Here is a 24,498-nt window from a genome sequence, read left to right on the forward strand (position 1 = left end):
GGAGAATAATATATAAATTGGTACAATTTTAGGAAGGTAGTAAAGCTTAGGTCATCATGTCTCCTTAGTCTTCTACAATTTGTGACAGTTCCTCAGTCTTCCCTTATTTTTCAGGATGTTGGCACTTTTGAAGAGAACTAGTCTTTTACTTTGAGAATGTCTCTCGATTTAGGCTTGTCCAATGTTTTCTCTTGATTATATTAAGGCTACATATTTTGGCATGAATATTATGCAAGTGACGTACTCGTCTCAATGTATCATATTGAGATACATGATATCAAAAGCTGTTATTACTCTTGTGGTGTTAACCATGATCATTTAGTTGTGATAGTTTGCCAGGTTTCCCATGGTAAAGTTACTATTTTAAGTTTTTTAATTGTTATCTTAGGGGAGATACTTTGAGATTATATAAAGATCCTGGTTTTCCTCAAACTTTCAACATTAAGTACCTATCAGTGGGTATTGCCTGTAATACTTCACAGTGTTCTAACAGTGATTTTCTATTCATTTATATAAACTTTTGAAGGCAAAAGAAAATACTACATACTGGGGTGCCTGGGTGGCTCAGTGGGTTAAAGCCTCTGCTTTCGGCTCAGGTCATGGTCTCAGGGTCCTGGGATCGAGCCCCGCATCGGGCTCTCTGCTCAGCAGGGAGCCTGCTTCCTCCCCTCTCTCTCTCTCTGCCTGCCTCTCTGCCTACTTGTGATCTCTGTCTGTCAAATAAATAAATAAAATCTTAAAAAAAAAAAAAAAAGAAAATACTACATACTATTCACATACAAACATACATAAAGGTATGGATCATAGATCGGAAGATCAAAATTTATATGCTTGGTAGTGGATACAGAATAATGCTCTCATTTAGCATTGTCAGGAATCTGGAAGAAGGAATGTAAACTAAAGCAGTGGCTCCCAACTTCGCTGCAGATTAGAATCATTTTTCTTAAAGAAAGCACTATGTCTAACGTGGGGCTTGAAGTTACAACCCCAAGATCAAGTTGCATGCTCTATGAATTGAGCCAGCCAGGTGCCTCCCAATCTAAGAACATTTAAATAATGTGGCATCTACCACCAGACACCAGGCATTTAAATAATGTGGCATCTACCACCAGACATCCTAATTTAATTAGTATGGTTGTGTTTGTGCCATCTCAACCTATTGATAGTAATGCTATGAGCTAGAAATGGCTGGGGGCACTTACCGGGGCCCCAGTGAGCTTCCCACAGACATCTCCCCTTTCCAAAGGAAAAGATACAACGGAATGACCATTACTGTTCTTATTATGATTGCAAGATTCCCTTCAGCAATAACCATCAGGAAACTAAAAAAATAAAGGTAATTTATTATTTACAGGACTGATTCTAAGGTATCAGAAAAGTTTGAGAGGTTATTTTTTAAGTCTGAGAATGCTTAAAAACTTTTCCATATAAACAAATGGTAATTGCTTTTTTGCTTTACACCATTTTGGTTTATGAAAGGTTTCATAGGAACGCTCTACTTTCACGGGGGTGCCTGAGAGCCTCAGTTGGTTAACCATCTGCCTCAGGTCATGACCCCAGGGTCCTAGGATAGAGCCCCAAATGGGGCTCCCGGCTCAGCTTCTCCCTCTCCTCCCCGCTTGTGTTCTCTTTTGCTATCTCTGTCTCTCTCTCAAATAAATAAATAAATAAATAAAATCTTAAAAAAAAAAAAAAAAAAAAAAAGGAATGCTTTACTTTCAGATAGTGGGGTTCACCTGCATATGATATGTTAAATATGAAATAATACTAAACCTTCTTTATGCATATCCTTGTATGGATATATAAGCATTTAAGAAACATGAAATTACTAAAATTATATTATTAATATTTTTAAAAAAGATTTTATTGATTTATTTGACAGAGATCACAAGTAGGCGGAGAGGCAAGAAGAGAGAGGGGGAAGGAGGCTCCCTGCTGAGCAGAGAACCCAATGCAGGGCTCCATCCCAGCACCCTGGGATCATGACCTGAGCCGAAGGCAGAGGCTTTAACCCACTGAGCCACCCAGGCACCCCGGATATATTATTAACCTTAATTCTAATTATTATTTTAAAATGTTATGTGTCACTTGGGGCGCCACGGCTTAGGTGGTTAAGCGTCTGACTCTAGGTTTCAGCTCAGGTCATGATCTCAGGGCTGTAAGATTGATCCCATGTTAAAGTCCCCTCTGAGCATGGAGTCTGCTTGGGATTCTCTCTCTCCCTCTGCTCCTCCCCCTCTCTAAAAAGGGATGTTGTGTCACAGAAATACCAAATTTCCTTGTCAACTGCATTATAATGAGCTCTCAGGATATCTTAAACTATGGACATTTTTAAGTCTTTTGTCATTTACAGTTGTTTGCAAATGTGTTTCATCTTCCAGAAATTCATGGAAAGGACACTGACAAGTACTCTAGAATAAAGATTTCTGATAACTTTTATTTTTTTAAAGATTTTATTTATTTATTTGACACTCAGAGATCACAAGTAGACAGAGAGGCAGGCAGAGAGAGAGGAGGAAGCAGGCTCCCCGCTGAGCAGAGAGCACGATGTGGGGCTTGATCCCAGGACCCTGGGATCATGTCCTGAGCCGAAGGCAGAGGTTTTAACCCACTGAGCCACTCAGGCGCCCCAAGATTTCTGATAACTTTTAGACCATACAACTGAACTGGGTAAGAACTGATTGAACACTTATAAAGAAACTAATGGTTTCACAAAACTGTTCCCCAAAAAATCAACAAGAATGCCATGGGACTGAATAAGCTGATAAGGATGATTATAATTTTTTATGACTTTTTTTTATATGAAACATCGTTGGTTCTTCAATGTTCTGTTTTTTCCAGTTTTAAGAACCTCTTTTCTTAAGCTATCTCTGACTTATAGCAATTTGGTAAAGTATACTTTTAAGAACACAGATGAAACCATTACTTTTTCTCCCTATCTGATCCCTCCAGAAGTAGAAAACTGTCAGTTAATATTCTTACTTTTGTGACAATATAATTATCTGCATAAATTCAATAAGGATCTGTTCTTCTTATAACAGGACCCAAATGGAAAATATGGTTATACAGCCCAGACTTTCACTGGATGCCATATTTGAGAAAGACATACATAGATATAGTAGTTAAGGAACTAAGGTTGACTTCATGGAGCCTATAAAGCTCCTTGAAAAATCAGCTTGGTACCTTACTTACAGAGTTCCCAATAGCCCTCCTAAGGAAGGTCACTTCCTGGCAAGCCCAGGAACCTCAGGTTATTTTAGGAACCTCAGGAAGAGAGGAATTCACCCAAATTTATAAGTATTGCAGGCAAGGCCTACTGGCAGGTTTCTGGATTGGCTTCCTAGACTTGAGAAGCTTTTAAAAGCAATCTGAGATTCCTTATGAAAAGTTCCAGCAAAGCAGACTTAAAAGTCTCTATGGTCAATTCTTGCCGCAATTATGTAAATTCTTGCTGCAATCATATAAACAATCAACCAAGTTTAATGAGATTAGACTTATTTTACAAACAAATTAGGCTTACTTCAACTATCTCTGATAGAAATGGGGGTGATTTTGAGACAAAGAATGTTTCAGTAACACAGCTTTGTGGAAATCAGATTCTATTGCTGTTATTTGTCTCTGAGATTTTGTTTTCTACCTCTAAACTGGACTGGATCCTGAATTCTAGTTTCCTCCAATATTTGGCTACAACTCTTCAAACTAACATTTCCAAGTGTTATCCTACCCTTGGAAACACTGAGAACTAAAATTGCCCTTTCCCAAAGCCATGTAAACTGAAGTGGGACTTGATATAAACTTAAGAGACATCACCACAATAGTTCATGTATAGACAATTTTTGTTCCTGTTATTATGTGGGCCACTCAGAAAAGATCACCAGAGCAATTCAAACTGCAAACCAGGAAAATCTAAGATTGCCCCTGTCTGCCTTCACTCCATCTGAAGAGCGTTGAGCCTGACATCTAGAAATCTCCCCAACTGCTGCCTTCAGAACTCAGAAACTGAGATTATAATCTCCTCCAAATATTAACCTTTGTTTTTATTCCTTTTGTTTCCATAGAAATACCTCTTTTTTTTTTTTTTTAAAGATTTTATTTATTTATTTGACAGAGAGAGATCACAAGTAGGCAGAGAGGCAGGCAGAGAGAGAGAGAGGAGGAAGCAGGCTCCCTGCTGAGCAGAGAGCCCGATGTGGGACTCGATCCCAGGACCCTGAGATCATGACCTGAGCCGAAGGCAGCGGCTTAACCCACTGAGCCACCCAGGCGCCCCAGAAATACCTCTTATTAAATGCCTGAAGCACATACTTCTACCATGTAGGCCTGTTAAAAGAGAGAGAGCAGGCCCAAACTGGAGTCACTTATACCAAGTGCATGTCACCAAACCAGAGTGTACCTAATTTCAGTTTTAGCCTCTTCCAGCATGTAATCTTAACCTGTCAGTCTGGAATTTCCTGGTCAGCACTACTGCCCCGACTTCCCCCCAAAAGAAGGTGGCCTTGCTTGAAACAATCCACTCTGACAGTAACTTTCTTGTCATGATCCCTTCTGCCCCTATAGAAGTCTTTCATTTTGTACAACTCCTAGGTTTCTTTTTGTTAGATGGGATGCTGCCCAATTCACAACCTTTGATTAAAGCCAGTAAGATCTTGAAATTTACTTTTTTTTTTTAAAACAAAACAAAACAAAACAACAACAACAACAAAAAACAAGGCTTACCTTGGGGAACCCAACTGCATGACCACCTTCTGAAATGAGACCCAACCCCTTAATTATTCTCAGGACTAAGAAACTGGTTCCTTTGAATATGAAACACTCTAGCAATCAGGACAGGCTCAAACCTACTTAAGCCATATGGCTGAAGATGTTAAAATATTTCACAGTATTACCCGAATCCTTGAGCAGATTTCCAGGGCTAGCCAAATAGTAGGGATCATTGGCCTACTTTCATGGCTGGACTCTTTCAAGTTTGGGACAATGGCTAGAGACTGCATTTCAAACTATGGCCTGTATAATTATTTAACCCTGACTTTTAACATACCAGCTTTATCCAGGCAGTTAATGTCCTCATCATGGACTCTGGCATCACAGGGTAGATTGTTGTGTAAACCCTGACAGTTGTTCTCCCCCATCCCTTTTTCATAAGGGAGATGCCTGATTTAAGCTTGGATTGCAGAGGCATCCACTTCAAAGATGACTACCTTTTTTTTTAAAGATTTTTCTATTGGGGCGCCTGGTTGGCTCAGTGGTTTAAGCCTCTGCTTTCAGCTCAGGTCATGGTCTCAGGGTCCTGGGATGGAGCCCCGCATCGGGCTCTCCGCTCAGTGGGGAGCCTGCTTCCCCCTCTCTCTCTGCCTGCCTCTCTGCCTGCTTGTGATCTCTCTCTGTGTATCAAATAAATAAATAAAAATCTTTAAAAGATTTTTCTATTTATTTGACAGAGAGAGATCACAAGCAGGCAGCGAGAGGGGGAAGCAGACCCTCCGCCGAGCAGAGTGTCTGATGCAGGGCTCAATCCCAGGATACTGAGACTACGATCTAAGCCCAAGGCAGAGACCCAACCCACTGAGCCACCCAGGCGCCCCCAAAGAGGACTATCTTGAATAAACACACAGCCAGACAAATGACTAAAGTGCCAGGCCCAACTGAGCACTCCTTTGTTTTAGAATTCTTGGTTGATTTCAATAACTGGACATTTTTGGGTGCTTACTTTTTTGTTTTCCTTTTTTCTGTCTTCCTGCACTTTAAATTCCCGCTTTTTTCTTTTTTTTTTCTTTTTTTAAAGATTTTATTTGATTGAGAGAGAGGACAAATGCAGGGGGGTGGTTTGGGGAGGGAGAAGCAGATGCCCCACTGATCAGGGACCCCCCCCCGTGGGGCTCAATCCCAGGATCCAGAGATCATGATCTGAGTCAAAGGCAGACACTCAGGCACCCCTCCTGCTCTTATTTTTTAAGTTCACCCATGAAATTCTTGATTGCCACCCTCAATCCCAGTGAAAGTAGAATCCTGGGCCTATGCTAGCTTGCTCTCTCTGTACTGGTAATCTTGTGCTGTGCCCAACTGCTGTGTCTTGTTAGCTCTAGGGCTTGTAAGGAATAAACTTTTTCAAAGTTTCCTGAGGGTCACCTGCTAAAGTATCCTGCAATCATGCTAAGAACCATAAGACACTGGTTTGGAAAGAGGAGATGTCTGTGGGAAGCTCACTGGAGCCTAGGTGAGTGCCCCAAACATTTTTTTTCTTTTCTTTTTTTAAGATTTTACTTATTTATTTGACAGGGATCACAAGTAGGCACAGAGGTAGGCAGAAAGAGAGAAAGAGCAGGCTCTCCATTGAGCAGAGAGCCTGATGTGGGGCTAGATCCCAGGACCCTGAGATTATGACCTGAGCCAAAGGCAGAGGCTTAACCCACTGAAGGCCAACCAGGAGCCCCCCCCCCCCACCCCGCCACAACATTTCTAACCATAGCATTATTATTGCTAGGCTGTGATAGCACAAAACACACCCATACCAATTAAATTAGGATGTCTGGTGTTAGAAACCAAATATCAATGTTACTTAAATGTTATTTATTGTTTTAAGGCATTATTATTAACAGACCAAGACAGAACAAAACAGGGTGTGACCTGGACATTGTGATTTTTAAAAACTCTCCAGGCAGTTCTAATACGTAGCAGAGATTGCTAACAACTGACTTAAAGTAATTAAGATACTTATGGAAACACCAGTAATCCCTGATTTAAATATGAGAAACATAGGTTATACAGTTGAGTAAGCACTGGGCTGTATTAAAAAGAAGCGTCAACAATTAACATTCACCTTGAAAAAAATGGCATGCAACTAACAATGACAGAAGATTAATGTAAAAAAACAATGAATTAAAAAATCTGAGTAATCAAGGCATTAATTCCTTGTAAATTCCACTCACTGAAAACTGGAAGAATGTGTAACTTTAAATATTTGTTAAGTTAAAACCGTAACATGTCAGAAATCACCTTCCATGAAAGGAAGTGGTTTTTGTGTTGCACTCCAACAGATAATGCCAGAATAAAAACAGTAAACACACTGTCACACACACACACACACAAATATAAACCCACCAGGGAAGTACCATGCTAGATGCAAATAGGAGAAATGGCGTTAGAGGAAGACGTGATTTAAATCCAGCAAACACTTTACTGAGTAAACAAACACAAAAACCAATAATGAAGCTGCTCAAGCGTGCAAGTTATGTATTGTGCTGAAGAAAGCAAGAGCTTTTTAAAGATGGAAAAATGAAACACACTCGCTGCCAAAAAACCCCCCTTCCCGAATAAGGAGGACAGTTTTGAAGTCTTATATGTAGCACTTAAAATGATCCAAACTGCATAAACCTTCAATAATTGCAATTATATCTCGACTCATCACCATCTGTGCAAAGTTTGGTGCCGTTCAGGCGACAACACATCTAAGGAAAATAAGCATAACCGAAGAGGGAGATTTATGAGCTAGCGAAAATGCCGTTTTTTTTTTTTAAATTTATTTATTTGACAAACAGAGATCACAAGTAGGCAGAGAGGCAGGCAGAGAGAGAGGGAGAAGCAGGCTCCCCGCTGAGCAGAGAGCCCGATGTGGGACTCGATCCCAGGATCCTGGGATCATGACCTGAGCCGAGGCAGAGGCTTAACCCACTGAGCCACCCAGGTGCCCCGAAAATGCCGTTTTCCCACAAGAAAATTCCTCTTAGGGAACCATACCGGGGCCTTACGTCTAAGCATGCTCTTCTGTTTCACCGAATTTCGGCCCAACGACACCACCAGCCACTGCTATAGCATAAACCAACAGCCAAGACAACATGAAAAGTCTGAAAACAGCGATACTGAACGGTTCTAAATTCTCTTACCAGTGTGGCAAAGCACCTGGAAGAACGGGCAACCACGGACGCCAACGATGCCAGGCTCGCTGTCCACTGGAAGGAAGGTGAAGGAGTCCTGAATATCTGCCCTCTTTCCAGGAGAGGACCAGTCGGCTTCGAGAGATTTATTTCCCGTGACGACGGAAAATTGAAGCACAGGTCACAGTCGACCACTGACGCGGGCACCGCCCGCACTGCCCAGCCGGCCTACAGAGGGTTTGCGCGCTCAATAGCCAGCACTCCAAACAGAGATCAGACAGCGCGCGCGCGCAGCAAAAAGGCCGTTGAAGCGCCTGCGCACTGCTGCCCTTCCGTCCTCCGCTCCGCCTACCGAGAAGCAACCGTCACACCCGAGCCGCCACTTCCGCGGGCGCGTGCGCAGTGGCGAGTTGGGCGCGTGCGCAACCCCGGTTCCTTGCAAGCTGGAGCTTCTACAGCTCACGCTTCTCCTCTCGCTCCCCACCCCCCAGCCCGCCGCGGCCCGGTACCAGCTTGTGATCCCGCGAAGGGAGCTGTCGGTACCTCGTGCTTCTGGGCCGGCCGTGGACCGCGCTTGCGGCGCGTGGCACTAGCCATGGCGATGGATCAAGTGAATGCGTTGTGTGAGCAGCTGGTGAAAGCGGTGACGGTCATGATGGACCCCAGCTCCACCCAGCGCTACCGGCTGGAAGCCCTCAAGGTAGACGGAGTTTGGCGCCCCGGGCCTGCCCCAAGACCCTCCCCCAACCCCAGCGGTGCCCCAGCCGCCTGAAGCCGTGCTGGTTTTCCGCCCACGCGGCCCTTGGACCTCCTTTCCCAACCCCGGGGGGCCTTAGCCTTTCCCCTCCCCGCCCTCCGCGGCTCTTCTCACTCCGGGCTTTCTCTTCTAGCCGCGCCTGCCCTTCTCTCGGGACCTTCCGATTCCTTGCTGCTTCTCATCTCACTGCCACTTCCCGCTGCCCTCTCCTCTCCTTTCCCCACTTCTCTTCAGCCCGCACCACAGCCGGATGCTTCTGTTTTATTACCGAAGCCCCACATCCCCTAGCATTCCCGTAGTGCACGTGCCCATCACGTCCCCAACACCAGCTAGCTACGTTCTTGACGGTCTCCCCTGCATTACGTTTCCTTACATCTTCGTGACTTGTCCTACTCGAGCTCCAGCCTCCCAGCCCCACTTTATTTACTTTTTTAGACTCTTCATTAATCCTATTCTGTGTCTTGGGTTATCTCTAGGCTAATTCTCACCCCCCCCCCCATGTTCTTTTACTGTGTTCTGTTCTCAGGCTGTTTTGCGCAAAGGTGAACTTCTACCACTTACTTTGCATTTTAACAAGGGTACTTTGGTTTCCTGAAAGTAGTTTTCTTGAGTCCGGATGCTCAGCTCCTGGGACTGACTTTTGTGTTACAGTTTGGGAATGCTAATACAAATTGGGATGCTAATAAAATGTGAACTTATTCCCACATCAGACTATTTGTGTGGGGTGTGAGATGGTCATTAGGAAAAAACACCTGTGCATACATTTTTTAAAAGTTTTTTTTATTAATTCCAGTTAAGTGCTGTGTGTGTTTTAAATCTTTTAACTTTATAGAGTGAACATCATTTGGGAAAAACTTTACTTTTAAAAACATAGATGTCTGCCACAGGATTTGGAATGAGAAAAAGTTGGGTTTCATTAGTTTTTTTTTACTGTGAAATACTAAAAATATACACAAAGTAAAGAGAATACTACTACAGGAGTTATAAAGATTTTGCCACATTTGCTTTATTCCTTCCCCCTACCTTTTTTTAAAGTAAATCCTAGAAATTGTCATTTCATCCCTATATACTTCAGGGGTATAACTCTAGCAAATAATTTTTTGCTTGTTTATGTCAGTCTTGTTTTTTTCAACATTATTTGGCCATAGCATAGAAAATATAACTATCCAAGTGAAAGGAATGTTTATCAGTTCTTTATTCATATATTATTGATCTAAATTTTGCAGTTTAAAAATATATCACAGGTTGGAGTTTTTTTTTTTTTAAAAATTTTTTTTTAAAGCTTTTATTTATTTGATAGAGCTCTCAAGTCAGGAGAAAGGCAGGCAGAGAGAGAGAGAGGAGGAAGCAGGCTCCCTGCTGAACAGAGAGCCCGATGCAGGGCTCCATCCCAGAACCCTGGGATCATGACCTGAGCCGAAGGCAGAGTCCTTAAACCACTGAGCCACCCAGGCGCCCCTAAAAAAATTTTTTTAATCCCCACTCTCACTTGCTTCCTAAGGGAAATACTAACTTTTTTTTTTTGTTTCAGTTTTGTGAGGAGTTTAAAGAAAAGTGCCCTATCTGTGTCCCCTGTGGCTTGAGGTTGGCTGAGAAAACCCAGATACCCATCGTCAGACATTTTGGCCTCCAAATCCTGGAACACGTTGTCAAGTAAGGAGCTTTTGGACAGTACCACCGAAGTCTGTGAGAGAGCAAATCTTTATTTGTTATATAACTCATAGAGATAATCTTTAGGTGAGTAGAAAAGAAAAATTGCCAAGAAGAAAGGAATGATCCCCAAGAGATTATCACAGCCTCAAGAGCTCTCTTAATTCAAGACTTAATCTTCCTCTTCAGTTTCTTCAGTTATGTAAAATACATGGTATATACTAAGCATTCTACAAATATTAGCTGATAGTTCAATGAGTATTGAGCTCCTGCTATATGCCATGAGATCTCAAAGTCTTTTAGGTAATTAAATCTATGATTAGGGATTGTGCTTTTAATTTTTTTTTTAGTTTGAGTGTGTTCCTTCTCTGAATGGCAAATCTGAAACAGGGTTATATGAGAAAAACTGAAAATCCTTCCTAACTTGAGTCTTTTACCCCCAGTGTCTATCAGAGGAATCAGCTTTTAAGACTTAGCCATAGTTTTTGTGGGATTGTGTTATCCATAAGCCAGCACAAAAGAGGAGTTAATAGTATCACCATTATTATTTTCTGAAAAGCAACTACATTTGTATATATTTGCTTTTGGGCTATCAGTGAAATCAAGGGGGAAGGCTAATCTCACAAATCCTATGTGAATTTCAATTAGTGGACTACTTCCTATATAGAACTTTTTCCTAAGAATTTTTCTGTCAGCATTTTTGTTGAATATAGAGTGTTCTTGTTCATTCTTTGAAGGGTACAAAATCAAAAGTATAATTTCTTGGTGGAATCGCTAGCATAATACAACACAAAATCAAAGCCAGTCACTTACGAAGACTTCTAATGTGGTTCTTTTGACCTTACACATTTTGGTGGCCAGGTTTCGGTGGAACAGCATGTCTCGATTGGAGAAGGTCTATCTGAAGAACAGTGTCATGGAGCTGATTGCAAATGTAAGGAATGATTGGTTGGAAGACTTGTGTTTCAGAGGTAGTTTAGACTAAGGGTGACTTCTTTAGCATTTATGTTCACTAGTTCTGCATAGGTTGGACAGCATGCTCAACAGAGATGAGAGAGTTTCAGCAAATGAACAAGATTCTTAGATCTAAATTAGATTGTACTTTGCTGTTTCCTTTTATTCCAAACTAAATTACTGTATGATTTTAACAAAATACAAAATATGCAGGATGAATTAGTATTGGGAATTAGAATAGCACTTTGGACATGCTTAAAATCCACAGCCTTTTTTCTTCTTTATTACAAATGGCATGAAAAGTTGAATTCCTACCTTTTCTTCTCCAAAGTTGAGCGCCTTCAATAGATCCCCTTCAAAATTATTAATCATCTTGGGATTTGTTTTTTGCTAGTTCTTGGAAAACTTGATAGAAATCCTAATTCACTAATTTTGATACCAAACTCCAGAAGGACAAGTCCCAGGAATAATTTGTCTCTTACAATGCTAAAACTATCGGTAAAATATTTAGTTGCTACTCCTGTCTCATTTTATCAGCTTCTTACTGTCTTCATTTCTGTACTCTTCAACTTTGGCGTTCTGAGAGTCTCTTCAGTTTGTAAAGGAAAACAATGATGTCTTCCTTGCTCTGTGCAACAGTCACTTTATTAGCTGATTCAGCCCTTACTTAAGTTTTAAGTGAGGAAAATGGTTAGTGAGAATGCAGGATAAGTGACTCAGTCGTGGAGAGCAGGTTTGTTTACTCTGTTTAGTTTAAAAGCAAGCCTGCTGTGGAGTTCCATACACTTACTCAGCATGGGGTTTGGGTTTTTTTTTTAAGGTTTTTTAAATTCAGTCTTGCAAACCTCTTACTATCCTATTCTTTTTCAGGGAACACTGGATATTTTGGAAGAGGAGAACCATATTAAAGATGTTTTGTCTCGGATTGTAGTAGAAATGATCAAGCGGGAGTGGCCACAGCACTGGCCTGATATGCTAATAGAATTGGATACCCTTTCCAAACAGGGGGTATGGAATATAACTATATCAGTTCATTTTATTTTGGGGGCCTGTTCTAGAGTTTGTTTTGTCAACAGAAAAGAGCTTTTTGGCATACCTATGGTGAAAAAGAGGTTTCAGTTTAATCAGCTTATTTCTATTGTATAGGAAACACAGACCGAATTAGTGATGTTTATCCTTCTACGACTGGCAGAGGATGTAGTGACCTTTCAGACACTACCACCTCAGAGAAGAAGGGATATCCAGCAAACATTAACCCAGAACATGGAAAAGATCTTCAGTTTTCTACTTAACACGCTTCAAGAAAATGTAAACAAGTACCGACAAGTGGTAAGGGCTACCCTATCTCCCAAAAGTTCTGTTTTCTATTATGAGTAGTTTTGTTGTTTGTTTTGTAAAGTTAAAATAATCTGTCAGCAAGGAATTAGGGTGTCTAGATCAGCAAAAGAAAACCATTTTATAAGCAAAAGAGAAACAGATGACAGGAAGAACTGGAACTAATTTTCTGAGAAACTCAGGTCAGTGAGTTCCCATGTTAAAAAAATAATCCTTTATAGTAAGAAAGTTCTTAAAAACAGTATTAAAATGGTTAATTCTTAATATTTAAAGTATTTAAAGCCCAGATTCTTGGTAGGTCAGGACAACATCCCTTTTATATTTTGATCCCATATTTAATCCTGGTCCCTTTTGCAAGAAATTGCCAGGTTTTGTTCATCTTGATTATAAGGTTCTTGGTACAGGTTTCCCCTGCTACCTGAAAGAAGAGCATTCCTTTGAAATCTTTTGTAAGCCCAAATGGCATAAAATGAAGAAGAAATTAACGTTAATTTATATGGGGTAATTTTTGAGCATTCCCACACTTAAGAAGTAACCTCTCCTTAACTTTTCTGACACCTTAGGACATATCTTGCTAACAGATATACAAAATAAATCAAGAGAAAGCACAGATGGTCACAGACACAGTTCACAGCTATGGCTGCTTGGTGCTGAGATGCTGAGTGTGGTTTGTGGGAAAGGAACTTAGTGGTGCCTCCATAAGGTCTAAGGTCTTGCTATGAAACAAGCACTGAAAGCTATTTTTGCTTTTCGCCTTTCTTTAAAGTAAAAGCAGAAAATCCTCTTCAGATTTTCAGTTAGAGAAAACAGGTACTAATGTGGGTCTTGAGAAAATCAGTTTCCTAACACGAGCTTACAAAAAGTGGGAAATACCTGTATTTTACTCTTCCCGACAAAGTATTCTACAGAAAAAGGCAGCTAGATACTGTGTTTCCAACCACTGTCATTTTTAAGAGAGCCTTCAGAAGAAAGCCATGTGAAAGTTCATCTAGTACAGTGATTCTCAGCAAGGGACAGTTTTGCCCCACATGTATCACAACCAGGGGGCGGCTGCTGACATCTAGTGGGTAGAGGCCAGGCATACTGCTTAACATTGTATAACACACAGAATTGTTCCTCCCCAATAAAGAATTATCCAACCCAAATTGCCAATAGTATTAAAGTTGAAAAACCCTGATCTAAGGATGCCTAGGTGGCTCAGTCGGTTAAGCCATCCAGCTCTTGATTTCAGTTCAGGTCATGATCTCAGGGTCATGATTGAGCCCCACGTTGGGGTCTGCACTGAGCATGGAGCCTGCTTAAGAGTCTGTCTCTCTATCCCTTGCCCCACTTACCCTCACCTAAAAAAAAAAAAACAGGAAAAGAAAAACCCTGATCTAGAATTCTTACATGTGCTTATTTCACATAATAGAATTAATTAAAATTAGTTTTTTTTTATGCCCCTGGCAGCTTTTAGAGAAGTGCTAGGTACTAACACAAATGATGGGAAAGTACTGTGAGCTGTTGGAGTCGGGAGGAACTCATAGTAAGTGCCTAATATATGCCATATACTTGCACTTTACATGTTACTTAATCTTCAAAACAACCCCAAAGAGAAAGTACAGTCTCCATTGTATGGATGAAGAAACCAAGGCCCACAGAATAATTATTGAAGATCCCCTGATAAATGGTTATAGTGGAATTCAAGTCTCATTCCTTATACTAAAATGGTCTATTTTACCCCAAAATACCTCCCCAAAATCTTTCAAAAGAAAATATCAGGAAAATACTTGCACTCAAAAATTTACGTGTATTGAGAGTGAAGGAGGGATTCTTTTCCTTCTCATCTAGGAGAATTCATCTGTAGGAGAAGGGGAGCAAACTATGACTCCTCAGATGCCCTGACAGTCTAGCCAACGTGCCCCCAGCAGGGCAGTGAGTGTTGATGGCCTGAGACATTAGAAAGCCCCACATCCACTGTGGGGTTTTTCTTTAGTCTCTGTTTCAGTTCCCTTCATCTGTTAAACCTGTACCTCTTGTGTCCAAGACCAGAGCACACCAAGAGCTATCTTGTGGACCCAGAACAACTTTTTTGCCTAAGAAATTCCATCCCTTCTCTTTTTACATCTCAACTTCCAGCTTCCTTCCCTTCACCCTCCCAGGTGGGGAGTAGGTTGAATGGTAAACAGTGATAGGATGGGTAGGCACATTCTCCCTGTCCAGTGACCTGGGCCCTGCATTGGCCCAAGGGGGCATAGATGCTTGAACAGGGGCTGAAAAATTGTTGGAGAGGAAAGACTGAACTTTGCTGTTGTCACTTGGATTCATTTTCCTTCTTGGGCAGCATCAGTAGTAAATGCTGGTGTGAGAGGGTTCTCTTCCTCTCTGCCCATTGACACCTCTATTCCAATCACTGATGATGAAGGCTTAATACTTGTCCTTTAACAAATGTATTCTTTTGTTTTTGTTTTTGCTTGTTTTTTTTTTAAAGATTTTATATATTTATTTGAGAGAGTGAAAGAGCACAAGCAGGGGGAGCGGTAGAGGGAGAAGCAGGCTCCCCGCAGAGCAGAGAGCCCAATGTGGGACTCGATCCCAGCACTCGATCATGACCTGAGCCAAAGGCAGACGCTTAACCATCTGAGCCACCCAGGCACCCCAGATGTATTCTTTTGTAATTGTAGAACAAAATTGAAATTGTAGAACAAATCCTTTATACTCCTAATAGCAGTGACTTTTCAGGGACTTCCAAAGTTGTTGTTCCTGCTTCTGTTCCCCTTTATCTGTCTTCAGGAGTTAATCTTAATTTTATTTTTAGAAGTTTTTTTGGGAAAATATTAATTTTGTACATATAAATTATAAGCATCATATAATATTTATGAAATTCGAAGTATAAAAGTTGATATCAGTTATAATGTAATAATTGTACATTTACTGAATGGACTTTATCTATTTAGCATGTGATACTTGTGCGTGTGATTTTCCTGTAGTTATGTCCATACAAACATGGTCATAAATTATATTCATTTATTTTTGTCTCACTTTTTCCGTTTATATTACATCATTTTAATATTCTTTTGTTAGTCATAACTTACCTTTATTTGAATATGAAAAATGGTCATACTTTGTTTTGAATTATATTTCTTTGTTTTGAATTATATTTCTTTGATTCTTAGCAGTGTGGAGCCCTATTCATCTGTTGCATTTCTTTCTAAACAGTGTTCTTTGAAGCTGTCTTTGTGGACTTAATGTTGTAACAAATTTGTGTAAGCTCTTTAGATACTAACTTTTGTCCTATTGCTAAAATTAAAATAACCTGTCCTCCTTAGGGGAAATAACAGCTAAATGTTAGTCCAGTTGTATTCTTTTCCAAGGTTAAAAGTTGAGTCTATTTAAAATCATTATTCAAGGGACTTTATTAAGTGGGTGGAAAGTTATTACATAGCCTTTGCTCATTAAAAACATTGGATCCTTATACTTCTTTTCTTTCAGAAGACAGATAATTCTCAGGAGTCAAAGGTAAGAGCTCTTGTGGAGTTGGAAGGAGACTTCTTTGAGGCTTTCAGGTACAGAGATGCATATACCTAGTGGAGGGTAACCTCAGCCTTGTTTTAGGTGACCACTGAGCAATGGTAGAAGGGAGTTAGAATTACAGTTTTTCCAATTTATCAGAGGAGATGAAATGGTTACCCATGCCAGTATGATCTTATTGACAGACATTGAGAATGCTGTTTGAGAAGTGGTTGTACAGCAAAAGAAGACCTTTGAGTTCCCTGTCTGGCTGTTACATGAGTACCTTTTTTTTTTTAATCGTTTTCTTTTTAGAATTAGAGACTAGAAGGAGCTCAGGTATAACCACAGCCTCTTTGTCCATCAGTGAAGACTTAATGATTAAAAGTTTTTTCTTTTCACACAGGCCCAAGCAAACTGTCGAGTAGGAGTCGCGGCGCTGAATACTCTGGCAGGCTACATTGACTGGGTGTCCATGAGTCATATTACTGCCGAAAACTGTAAGCTCTTAGAGATGCTCTGCCTGCTTCTGAATGAACAGGAGCTTCAGTTAGGAGCAGCTGAGTGTCTTCTCATTGCAGTCAGCAGAAAAGTAAGTTACCACTTCAAACTGACTTTTATCCTCAAAGTCTCTGCGGGGTGGTGTATAAGTGTGTCTGAAGTGTATGTTGTGACAGGAAGACATCAGAAAGTTTGGGATTTCTTTTTGCCTGACACCAATTTCATTGTCTGCCTCCGACCTCTTGGATAGTAGCTTTCCAGGATTCTAGGGATCCATTGGCAGCATATACAGAGATTTGTCGGGTTACCTTATTCTTTTTTTTTTTTTTAAAGATTTTATTTATTTATTTGACAGAGAGAGATCACAAGGAGGCAGAGAGGCAGGCAGAGAGAAAGAGGAGGAAGCAGGCTCCCTGCCGAGCAGAGAGCCCGATGCGGGACTCGATCCCAGGACCCTGAGATCATGACCTGAGCTGAAGGCAGAGGCTTTAACCACTGAGCCACCCAGGCACCCCCCATTTTGATTTTAAAGAATTGGCGTTTTCTCCAGTGTTTAGTTAGCCCTGGGACCATGAGAAATTATGAAGTCAATATATTTGATTATATAGGTATAGGAAATGCTAGTAATTTGGAGGCTTTTAATAACAGTTTGTATTTCCTGTTTCCCTAAAATTGGTTCTAGGGCAAGTTGGAAGACCGGAAGCCCTTGATGGTCTTATTTGGGGATGTTGCCATGCATTACATACTCTCTGCTGCACAGTGAGTATCTACTTTTCTATGTGTTTTCTAATTTCTTTGTTATTTCTGTAGTTTATACCTGTATATCTGAAGTTCCTATCTGAATGCTGGCAGTCAATTGACAGTGTTTTTAATTTGAAAATCAAGCAATCTTAATTTTTAACCTTTTTAAAGACCTTATGCTGGAAAGAAGTTGTGGCCATTGACTCTATATGCAGTCACTTTCACAGTTTTCCCCATTCTTCCCAGACAGCTCATCTCCTTGATTCTGTTTGCTTCTGGTGATCCCCAAGCCTCCTAGTAGCGCTGGTGCCTAGGCCTGAGAATGCTCTGATCTTCTGGACCAGAGTCTGCCCCAGAGCCTGCCTTGACTGCAGAACTCCAGACGCTGCTCCTTCCTCTCCTGCTCAAAGTAATCAGTGCCTGAAGTGCTGAGGCTCTTGGAAGCAGCAGGAACAGTGTGTTCAATGAAAAGTGCATGCATGGGACCTGCAAACACATTCTGTGTCCTAAAATACTGGCTTCCACTTTTTTTCATTTTTAATTGCTTTGTAAGATATTTGAGTATTTCTTGATACATGTTTCTTACCAGGAAGACAGGTAGAACTGTACTGCAAAGACCACTGAAGCATTTTTTTTTTTTTTTTTTTGGGATACCATTCTCTTAGTCCTAGGGACAAATGAAAAGAGATACACACAGCTTTTATGATGGCTTTCTTTTCTCTGGAGACTAGCTCTGTTTTTAAGGGATCTTTTTAATTAAATTCATAACATGTCTTTTGGGTGGCCACTCTAATTAACTGTTCCCCAGGCCCATTTTCTTAGTTTCATAGAAACTGTGACATTCACACCTACGTGTCCTGTATCCGTTTGTGTTAATTACTTTACTGGTTAGTAAAACAATAATTCGAACCCAGGCAATAAGACTTGAGAGCCTCCGTTAGAAACCATAATGTCATAGTGTCCCTCAACATAACTGGAGCCCAGGTCTTGCTTACCCTGAGGCCCATGCTTTTTATGTTATACTCAGCTGCCTCAGGAACACAGCTAATATGGCTGCTGCCTACACTAGTTATTATTAATTCTTTCTTGTGCAAAGAGTCCTGCATCATTTCAGCCAGGTTTTGCCACCAAGTAAGCTATAATTTTTTTTTTCAAAGATTTTATTTATTTATTTGACAGAGAGAGAGATCACAAGTAGGCAGAGAGGCAGGCAGAGAGGAGGAATCAGGCTCCCTGCCGAGCAGAGAGCCGGATGCGGGGCTCGATCCCAGGACCCCGCGATCATGACCTGAGCCAAAGGCAGAGGCTTTAACCCACTGAGCCACCCAGGCGCCCCTATAATTTTTTTTTTTTAAAGATTTTATTTTAAAGAGAGAGAGTGCACTTGTGCGGTTTTCGGGGAGGGGCAAAGGGAGAGAAGCTCACTCCCTGCTGTGCGGGGAGCCCAGTGTGGGACATGATCCCAGGACCTAGAGATCATGACCTGAGCTGAAGGCAGACACTGACTGAGCCTCCCAGGCCCCTTTTTCAAAGAGTTGTTGGATTCTAAAATAGTAGCTAAGAGATTATAGATCTGAACTAAATGACTTTGAGAAGTGACACATAGAGTTATGTTTTTATTGCTTTTTATTTTTTTTATTATTTAAAAAAAATTTTTTTTTAAAGATTTTTTATTTATTGATTTGACAGAGAGAAATCACAAGTAGATGGAGAGGCAGCCAGAGAGAGAGAGAGATAGGGAAGCACGCTCCCTGCTGAGCAGAGAGCCTGATACGGGACTCGATCCCAGGACCCTGAGATCATGACCTGAGCCAAAGGCAGCGGCTTAACCCACTGAGCCACCCAGGCGCCCCTGCTTTTTATTTTTAAGGATTACATTTTAAGAGCAATTTCAGGTTCACAACAAAACTCAGAAAAGGTACAGAGCTTTCCCATGCCTCCACCCCCCCAACATGTGTAGCCTTCCCCATTAATAACATCCCCAATCAGAGGAGTATATTTATTACAATTGATGAACTTACACTGACACGTCATAATCATCCAAAGTCCGTAGTTTACTTCAGGGTTCACTCTTGGTGTTGTACATTCTATGGGTACAGTTTCTGGGTTTCGACAAATGTCTAATAACTTGTATCATTATAGTTATTCTACAGAGTATTTTCACTGCCCAAAAGAGCCTCTGAGCTCTGCCTATTCATCTCTTCTCCCCGACCCCAACCTCTGGCAACAACTGATCTGATCTTTTTACTTTATCCATAGTTTTGCCTTTTCCAGAACATCATATAGTTGGAACCACATAATGTATAAGTTTTTCAGATTGACTTCTTTCAATTGGTAGTATACATTTAGAGTTTTTCCATGAGTTTTCATGGCCTTGATAGCTTGTTCCTTGTTAACAGTGAATAATATTCCATTGTATGGATATTATACCAGTTTATTCATTATTATACCAGTTTATTCATTCACCTACCAAAAGGCATCTTGGTTGCTTCGAAATTTTGCCAATTATGAATAAAGCAGCAATAAACATCTAGGTTTAACATGGTATAAACATGAAGGTCTTTGTGTGAATGTGTTTTCAACTCCTTTGGGTAAATACTAAGAAGTATGATTGCTGAATTATTTGTTAAGAGTGTGCTTAGTTTTGTAAGAAACTCAAATTGTCTTCAAAGTGGCTGTACCATTTTGCATTCTCACCAGCAGTGAATGAGAGTTCCTGTTGTTCCACACCCTTCACAGCATTTGGTGTTGTCAGTGGTCTGGATTTTGGCCATTCTAGTAGGTGTGAGTGGTATCTTACTTGAATTTGCAATTTCCTAATGACATATGTTGTGTAGTATCTTTTCATATGTTTATTTGTCATCTCTGTATCTTTGGTGAGATGTCTGTTAAGCTCTTTGGTTTGTGTTTTAATCAGGTTGTTTTCTTATTATTGAGTTTTAAAAGTTCCTTATATATTTTGGATAACAGTTCTTTTTTTTTTTTTAAGACTTTATTTATTTATTTGACAGACAGAGATCACAAGTAGGCAGAGAGGCAGGCAGAGAAAGATGGAGAAGCAGGCTCCCTGCTGAGCAGAGAGCCCGATCCCAGGGCTCTGGGATGCCAGGACTCGATCCCAGGACCCTGGGATCATGACCTGAGCCAAAGGCAGAGGCTTTAACCCACTGAGCCACCCAGGCGCCCAGCAGTTCTTTTTTTTTTTTTTTTCTTTCAGCAGTTCTTTTTTAGATGTGACTTTTACAGATATTTTCTCCCAGTCTGTGGCTTGTCTTTTCTTTCTCTTGTTATAACCCTTTCAGTTTTGTCCGTGGTGTAAGGAATTATTAAATGCTTTCCTACACATCTCTTTTTAAGTCTTCCCCGGGTATCAGTGAATGCTTGTAAATGTGTGCATTGTTGTATGCAGTCCTACTCAGAGTTTATGTTATTAATCCACAGTACTCAAGGACCATATAATGTGCAGAACTAAATTGCTTCTTTGAGAGATAAGATTGCATTGAACCCTGTTCCTCATTGATCCTTCAGTGTTTGAGGTTTTTTTGCTTTTTAACTTTAATAATCAACAGAAATTTGAATGTTGAAGCACAGACCACATACAGCTCCATTTGATGGGAATCTTTTTAGTTCTCTTGATGTGCAATTAATAGCATTTATTTTCTCATTTCACAGGACTGCTGATGGAGGAGGCTTGGTAGAAAAACACTATGTCTTCCTGAAGAGACTGTGTCAGGTGTTGTGTGCTCTGGGGAATCAGCTGTGTGCATTACTGGTGAGCACTTACTTTCTGGAGAGTTTCAGGGCCATTTGAGCAGAGCATTTAGAAAGTTAACGTTTGTATAATGAGTGAAACATGCCATTAATTTTAGCCTTGTGGTGCATTGCCCTACAGGTTATTTCATGTAATTTTATAGATTAAGTTACTGTAACAGGGTTCGAGTGAGTGAATTTCTTTTAACAAGTCAGTTATTTATGTTAACAGGAAGCATCCACATCTTATTCCATGAAGTCAGCATTGCTATTCTTGTGAATTTTGGTACTTGTAGAACGTCAGTTTGCTAGAGTCCTATTAGATCATGAAATATTATGCATTTGAATAAAGAGCCCTCTTCTCAAATTTAAAGGATTTGTGTTATTGATCATAAAGGAAAACTTTAATGTGATTGACCTAGAAATACCTGTCTTTAAGGAAATATTTAATAACTTGTCTTACAAATTGAGAGATAGGACATTGGTACAGACAATTCGCATCTGATATTATGCCTTTTTATGGTGGTTTGGATGGTTAGAGAGGATAGAGCTTCAGACATACGAAGTATGCCGTCAAGTAGTTATTTAATAAATTTGGTCACAGAGATGTGAATAGACTAGGTGTGAAGAAATAATACAGATTTTTTCTTTCTGTGATTTCTGAAATGAATGCTCTTTTTCATTTTAGTATTTGACTACAGAATGAGTTTTAATGATGATGATTAAGGAGGTAAAGCACCTTTCCTCTTTTTAGCCCTTGAATTGATGCCTTCCTTAGGTCACAAGGAAGTATAAAGTCCTTTCAAAACTGAAATTGGTGAGGGTTTAAGTTCTCTACAGTTGACCCTTGAACAACACAGGTTTGAACTGCATGGGTCCACTTAGACACAGATATTTTTTGATATAAATACATGCAGTTCTATAAATGTATTTTCTCTTAGAATTTTCTTAATAACTTTTTTTTTAGCTTCCTTTATTGTAAGGACACAGTATATAATACATATATGAAATATGTGTTAATCAGTTTATATTATCAGTAAGGCCTCTGGTCTATAGGAGGCTGTTAGTAGTTAAGTTTTGGGGGAATGAAAAGTTATATGTGGATTTTTGACCCTTAGCCCCTGTGTTCAAGAGTCAGCTGTGTTTGTTACCCTACTCCTCCCGTTGTCCTCTTCCGCCCCTCATCAGCGTCACTGATGTAGTGGTCTTTTTGTCCCTCAGGGTGTGGATTCTGATGTAGAAACACCAGCAAACTTTGGAAAATACCTGGAATCTTTTCTTGCTTTCACAACCCATCCAAGTCAGGTAAACTTGTATGTAGGCAATGTGTGAAAATTTTAGTTAGGTAAGCCAAAATTAATCACTATGGCTTGAAGTAATTAACAGCTCATGTATAAAATGTGACTCTTAAGGCTCTATGAAATAACTGTGGTGTGATTTCATTAAGAGAATTGTTGAATCTTCTTCCTGAACGGAGTGTTGCACTGTCTAGACTGGCAGGTTTTCCCCTCACGTAATATTCTGCTGATGCTCAATCAGATGTGAGGTGTGTCCCAGGTGATTTCCCACCCAAGGCATTTTAAACGCAAAAGTCTAATTGATTGTGCTATAAAATTAATTTCACACATTTTAAGGCTTTCTTGTAATACCACCCCGAGATTCCCATATCCTTTTTTGCCCTTAAAGAAAGTGCTAGAGGGATGCCTGGCTGGTTCAATTGGTGGAACATGTGACTCTTGGGGTGTAGAATAAAAAAGAAAAAGTGGTAGAGCTCAGCTGAGATTCCAGGAATTACACCTGACCCCATAGTTTGTCTTACTAATACGTGGTCTGTAACAGGCAGTCATTATGGATAGAGTAAATACGGACAGTGTAGGAGTATATAGAGATTCATTTCCATGAAAAAATATTTTTGATAATTGTGGGGCTCAGTAATAATCCTGCTTATTTAAGTCCAAATCCTTAAACGGAGGTTTTTCTTTCTTTTTTTTCTTTTTCCCCACCCCCATTAGTTTCTGCGTTCTTCAACTCAGATGACTTGGGGGGCCCTTTTCCGGCATGAGATCCTGTCCCGTGACCCTTTGCTATTAGCAATAATACCAAAATATCTTCGTGCTTCTATGACCAACTTGGTCAAGGTAAACAGTGGGAATCAAAATGTGGAATGGGGGTTCCTGGGTGGCTTAGTTGGTTAAGCATCTTGATCATGATCATAAGATTGTGGAATCAAGCCCTGCATTGGGCTCTGCACTCAGCAGGGACTCTGCTTGGGATTCTGTCTCTCCTTCTGCCCCTTTCCCTGCTCATTCGTTCATTCTTTCTCAAATAAACCTTTAAAAAAAAAAAAAGGAATGTAGGTGAGTACACATAATAGGGCAGATTTTCATTATTGACAGCCCATTTTGGTCACCAGGGTCCTATAGTTGGGTATATTATTCTCTTATTCACCAAGAAGAAGGTAGTGCAAACTAGTTATTATATCTACTTTTTCATATTTTGGAGCACTTCTATACAAAGTGTTGGGCTAGGTGCTAGGAAAAAGTAGGACAAGAGCAGTGACCCATGATCTTGCAGTGGGATAATGCTATTTCCAGTTTAAAAGCAGGCAGGGTGGAGCCAAGATTCAAAGATGAAGTCCTATGTGATTGTTTATAAGATCTAGTGAGGGTCTGAAGGTGAATGAGAAGGGAAGAAGGAAGGTAGAAGCAAATTGCTTACCACTTGAATAGAATTCCTTATGAATTCTCTGAGATCTGCTAAGGGTTCTTGCAGCTGACAGATGCTTAGTCTTGATTTGTAAAAATCAGAGAGCGGGACCTATGTGAAGGTCCTCTTACTTCCTCTAAGAATACATCTAGCACATGATACCCTGTTCTCATTCTCATGCTCTTCAATACTTTTTGAGTGAAACATGCAAAGTGCTGAGCTTATTCCCAGTTTCAGCATTGAAGGAGACAGTTCTCAATTTTTTCTTTCTTACTGTGTGCTGTATTAGCACTTTGTTTTGGGACAGCTTTATACTCAGGTACCGTAAACAAATTCCAGAATTTAATACTCCCTGAGGAATCTGGAGGGGAGCATCTGATGAGTGTTCTCTTTTCAACCACTCTCAGGATTATTGGAACTGGGAGAAAACAGTGGACTTGGGATAGACCAGAAGTAGTTATTATAAAAGATCTTATGCAAACTTTTCACTCTTAAATGAAAAAGTGCTTGAGCTCTTAGAGTTTAAGCCTCTTTGGGTAGGTCTATTTTTATCCCCTACCCCAATTATCTTTCTCTTTGCAGATGGGCTTTCCTTCTAAAACAGACAGCCCTAGCTGTGAATACTCTCGGTTTGATTTTGATAGTGATGAGGACTTCAATGCTTTCTTCAACTGTAAGTGATAGTAGCCTGGAATTTCTCCCAGTCATCTGAGAATGGCATCTAGTCTTACGAATCATGGTACT

General features: G+C 40.4%; 2 protein-coding genes across 3 annotated transcripts in view; one reads left to right on the plus strand and one right to left on the minus strand.

Moving 5' to 3' along the window:
* Nucleotides 1-8,182, minus strand: part of POLH (DNA polymerase eta) — a 35,911-nt gene extending 27,729 nt beyond the window's left edge. Inside the window, exon 1 of the mRNA XM_059400376.1 lies at nucleotides 7,881-8,182. The gene's annotated coding sequence lies outside the window, so the exon portion shown is untranslated. The remainder of the gene's footprint in view (nucleotides 1-7,880) is intronic.
* An 87-nt stretch (nucleotides 8,183-8,269) lies between these two features.
* The window catches only part of XPO5 (exportin 5), a 47,213-nt gene continuing 30,984 nt past the window's right edge, over nucleotides 8,270-24,498 (plus strand). Inside the window, exons 1-12 of one of the 2 annotated variants that reach the window (XM_059400374.1) lie at nucleotides 8,270-8,571; nucleotides 10,160-10,281; nucleotides 11,140-11,212; nucleotides 12,103-12,240; nucleotides 12,379-12,561; nucleotides 16,039-16,065; nucleotides 16,463-16,648; nucleotides 17,240-17,316; nucleotides 20,971-21,070; nucleotides 22,270-22,353; nucleotides 23,061-23,186; nucleotides 24,337-24,427. In XM_059400374.1, the coding sequence (XP_059256357.1) occupies nucleotides 8,467-8,571; nucleotides 10,160-10,281; nucleotides 11,140-11,212; nucleotides 12,103-12,240; nucleotides 12,379-12,561; nucleotides 16,039-16,065; nucleotides 16,463-16,648; nucleotides 17,240-17,316; nucleotides 20,971-21,070; nucleotides 22,270-22,353; nucleotides 23,061-23,186; nucleotides 24,337-24,427 (1,312 nt within the window). In that variant the 5' untranslated portion in view covers nucleotides 8,270-8,466. The remainder of the gene's footprint in view (nucleotides 8,572-10,159; nucleotides 10,282-11,139; nucleotides 11,213-12,102; nucleotides 12,241-12,378; nucleotides 12,562-16,038; nucleotides 16,066-16,462; nucleotides 16,649-17,239; nucleotides 17,317-20,970; nucleotides 21,071-22,269; nucleotides 22,354-23,060; nucleotides 23,187-24,336; nucleotides 24,428-24,498) is intronic. The other variant, XM_059400375.1, reaches the window with a different exon arrangement.

The sequence above is a fragment of the Mustela nigripes genome, chromosome 5, assembly GCF_022355385.1.
Source record: "Mustela nigripes isolate SB6536 chromosome 5, MUSNIG.SB6536, whole genome shotgun sequence".
Taxonomy (NCBI): Eukaryota; Metazoa; Chordata; class Mammalia; order Carnivora; family Mustelidae; genus Mustela; species Mustela nigripes.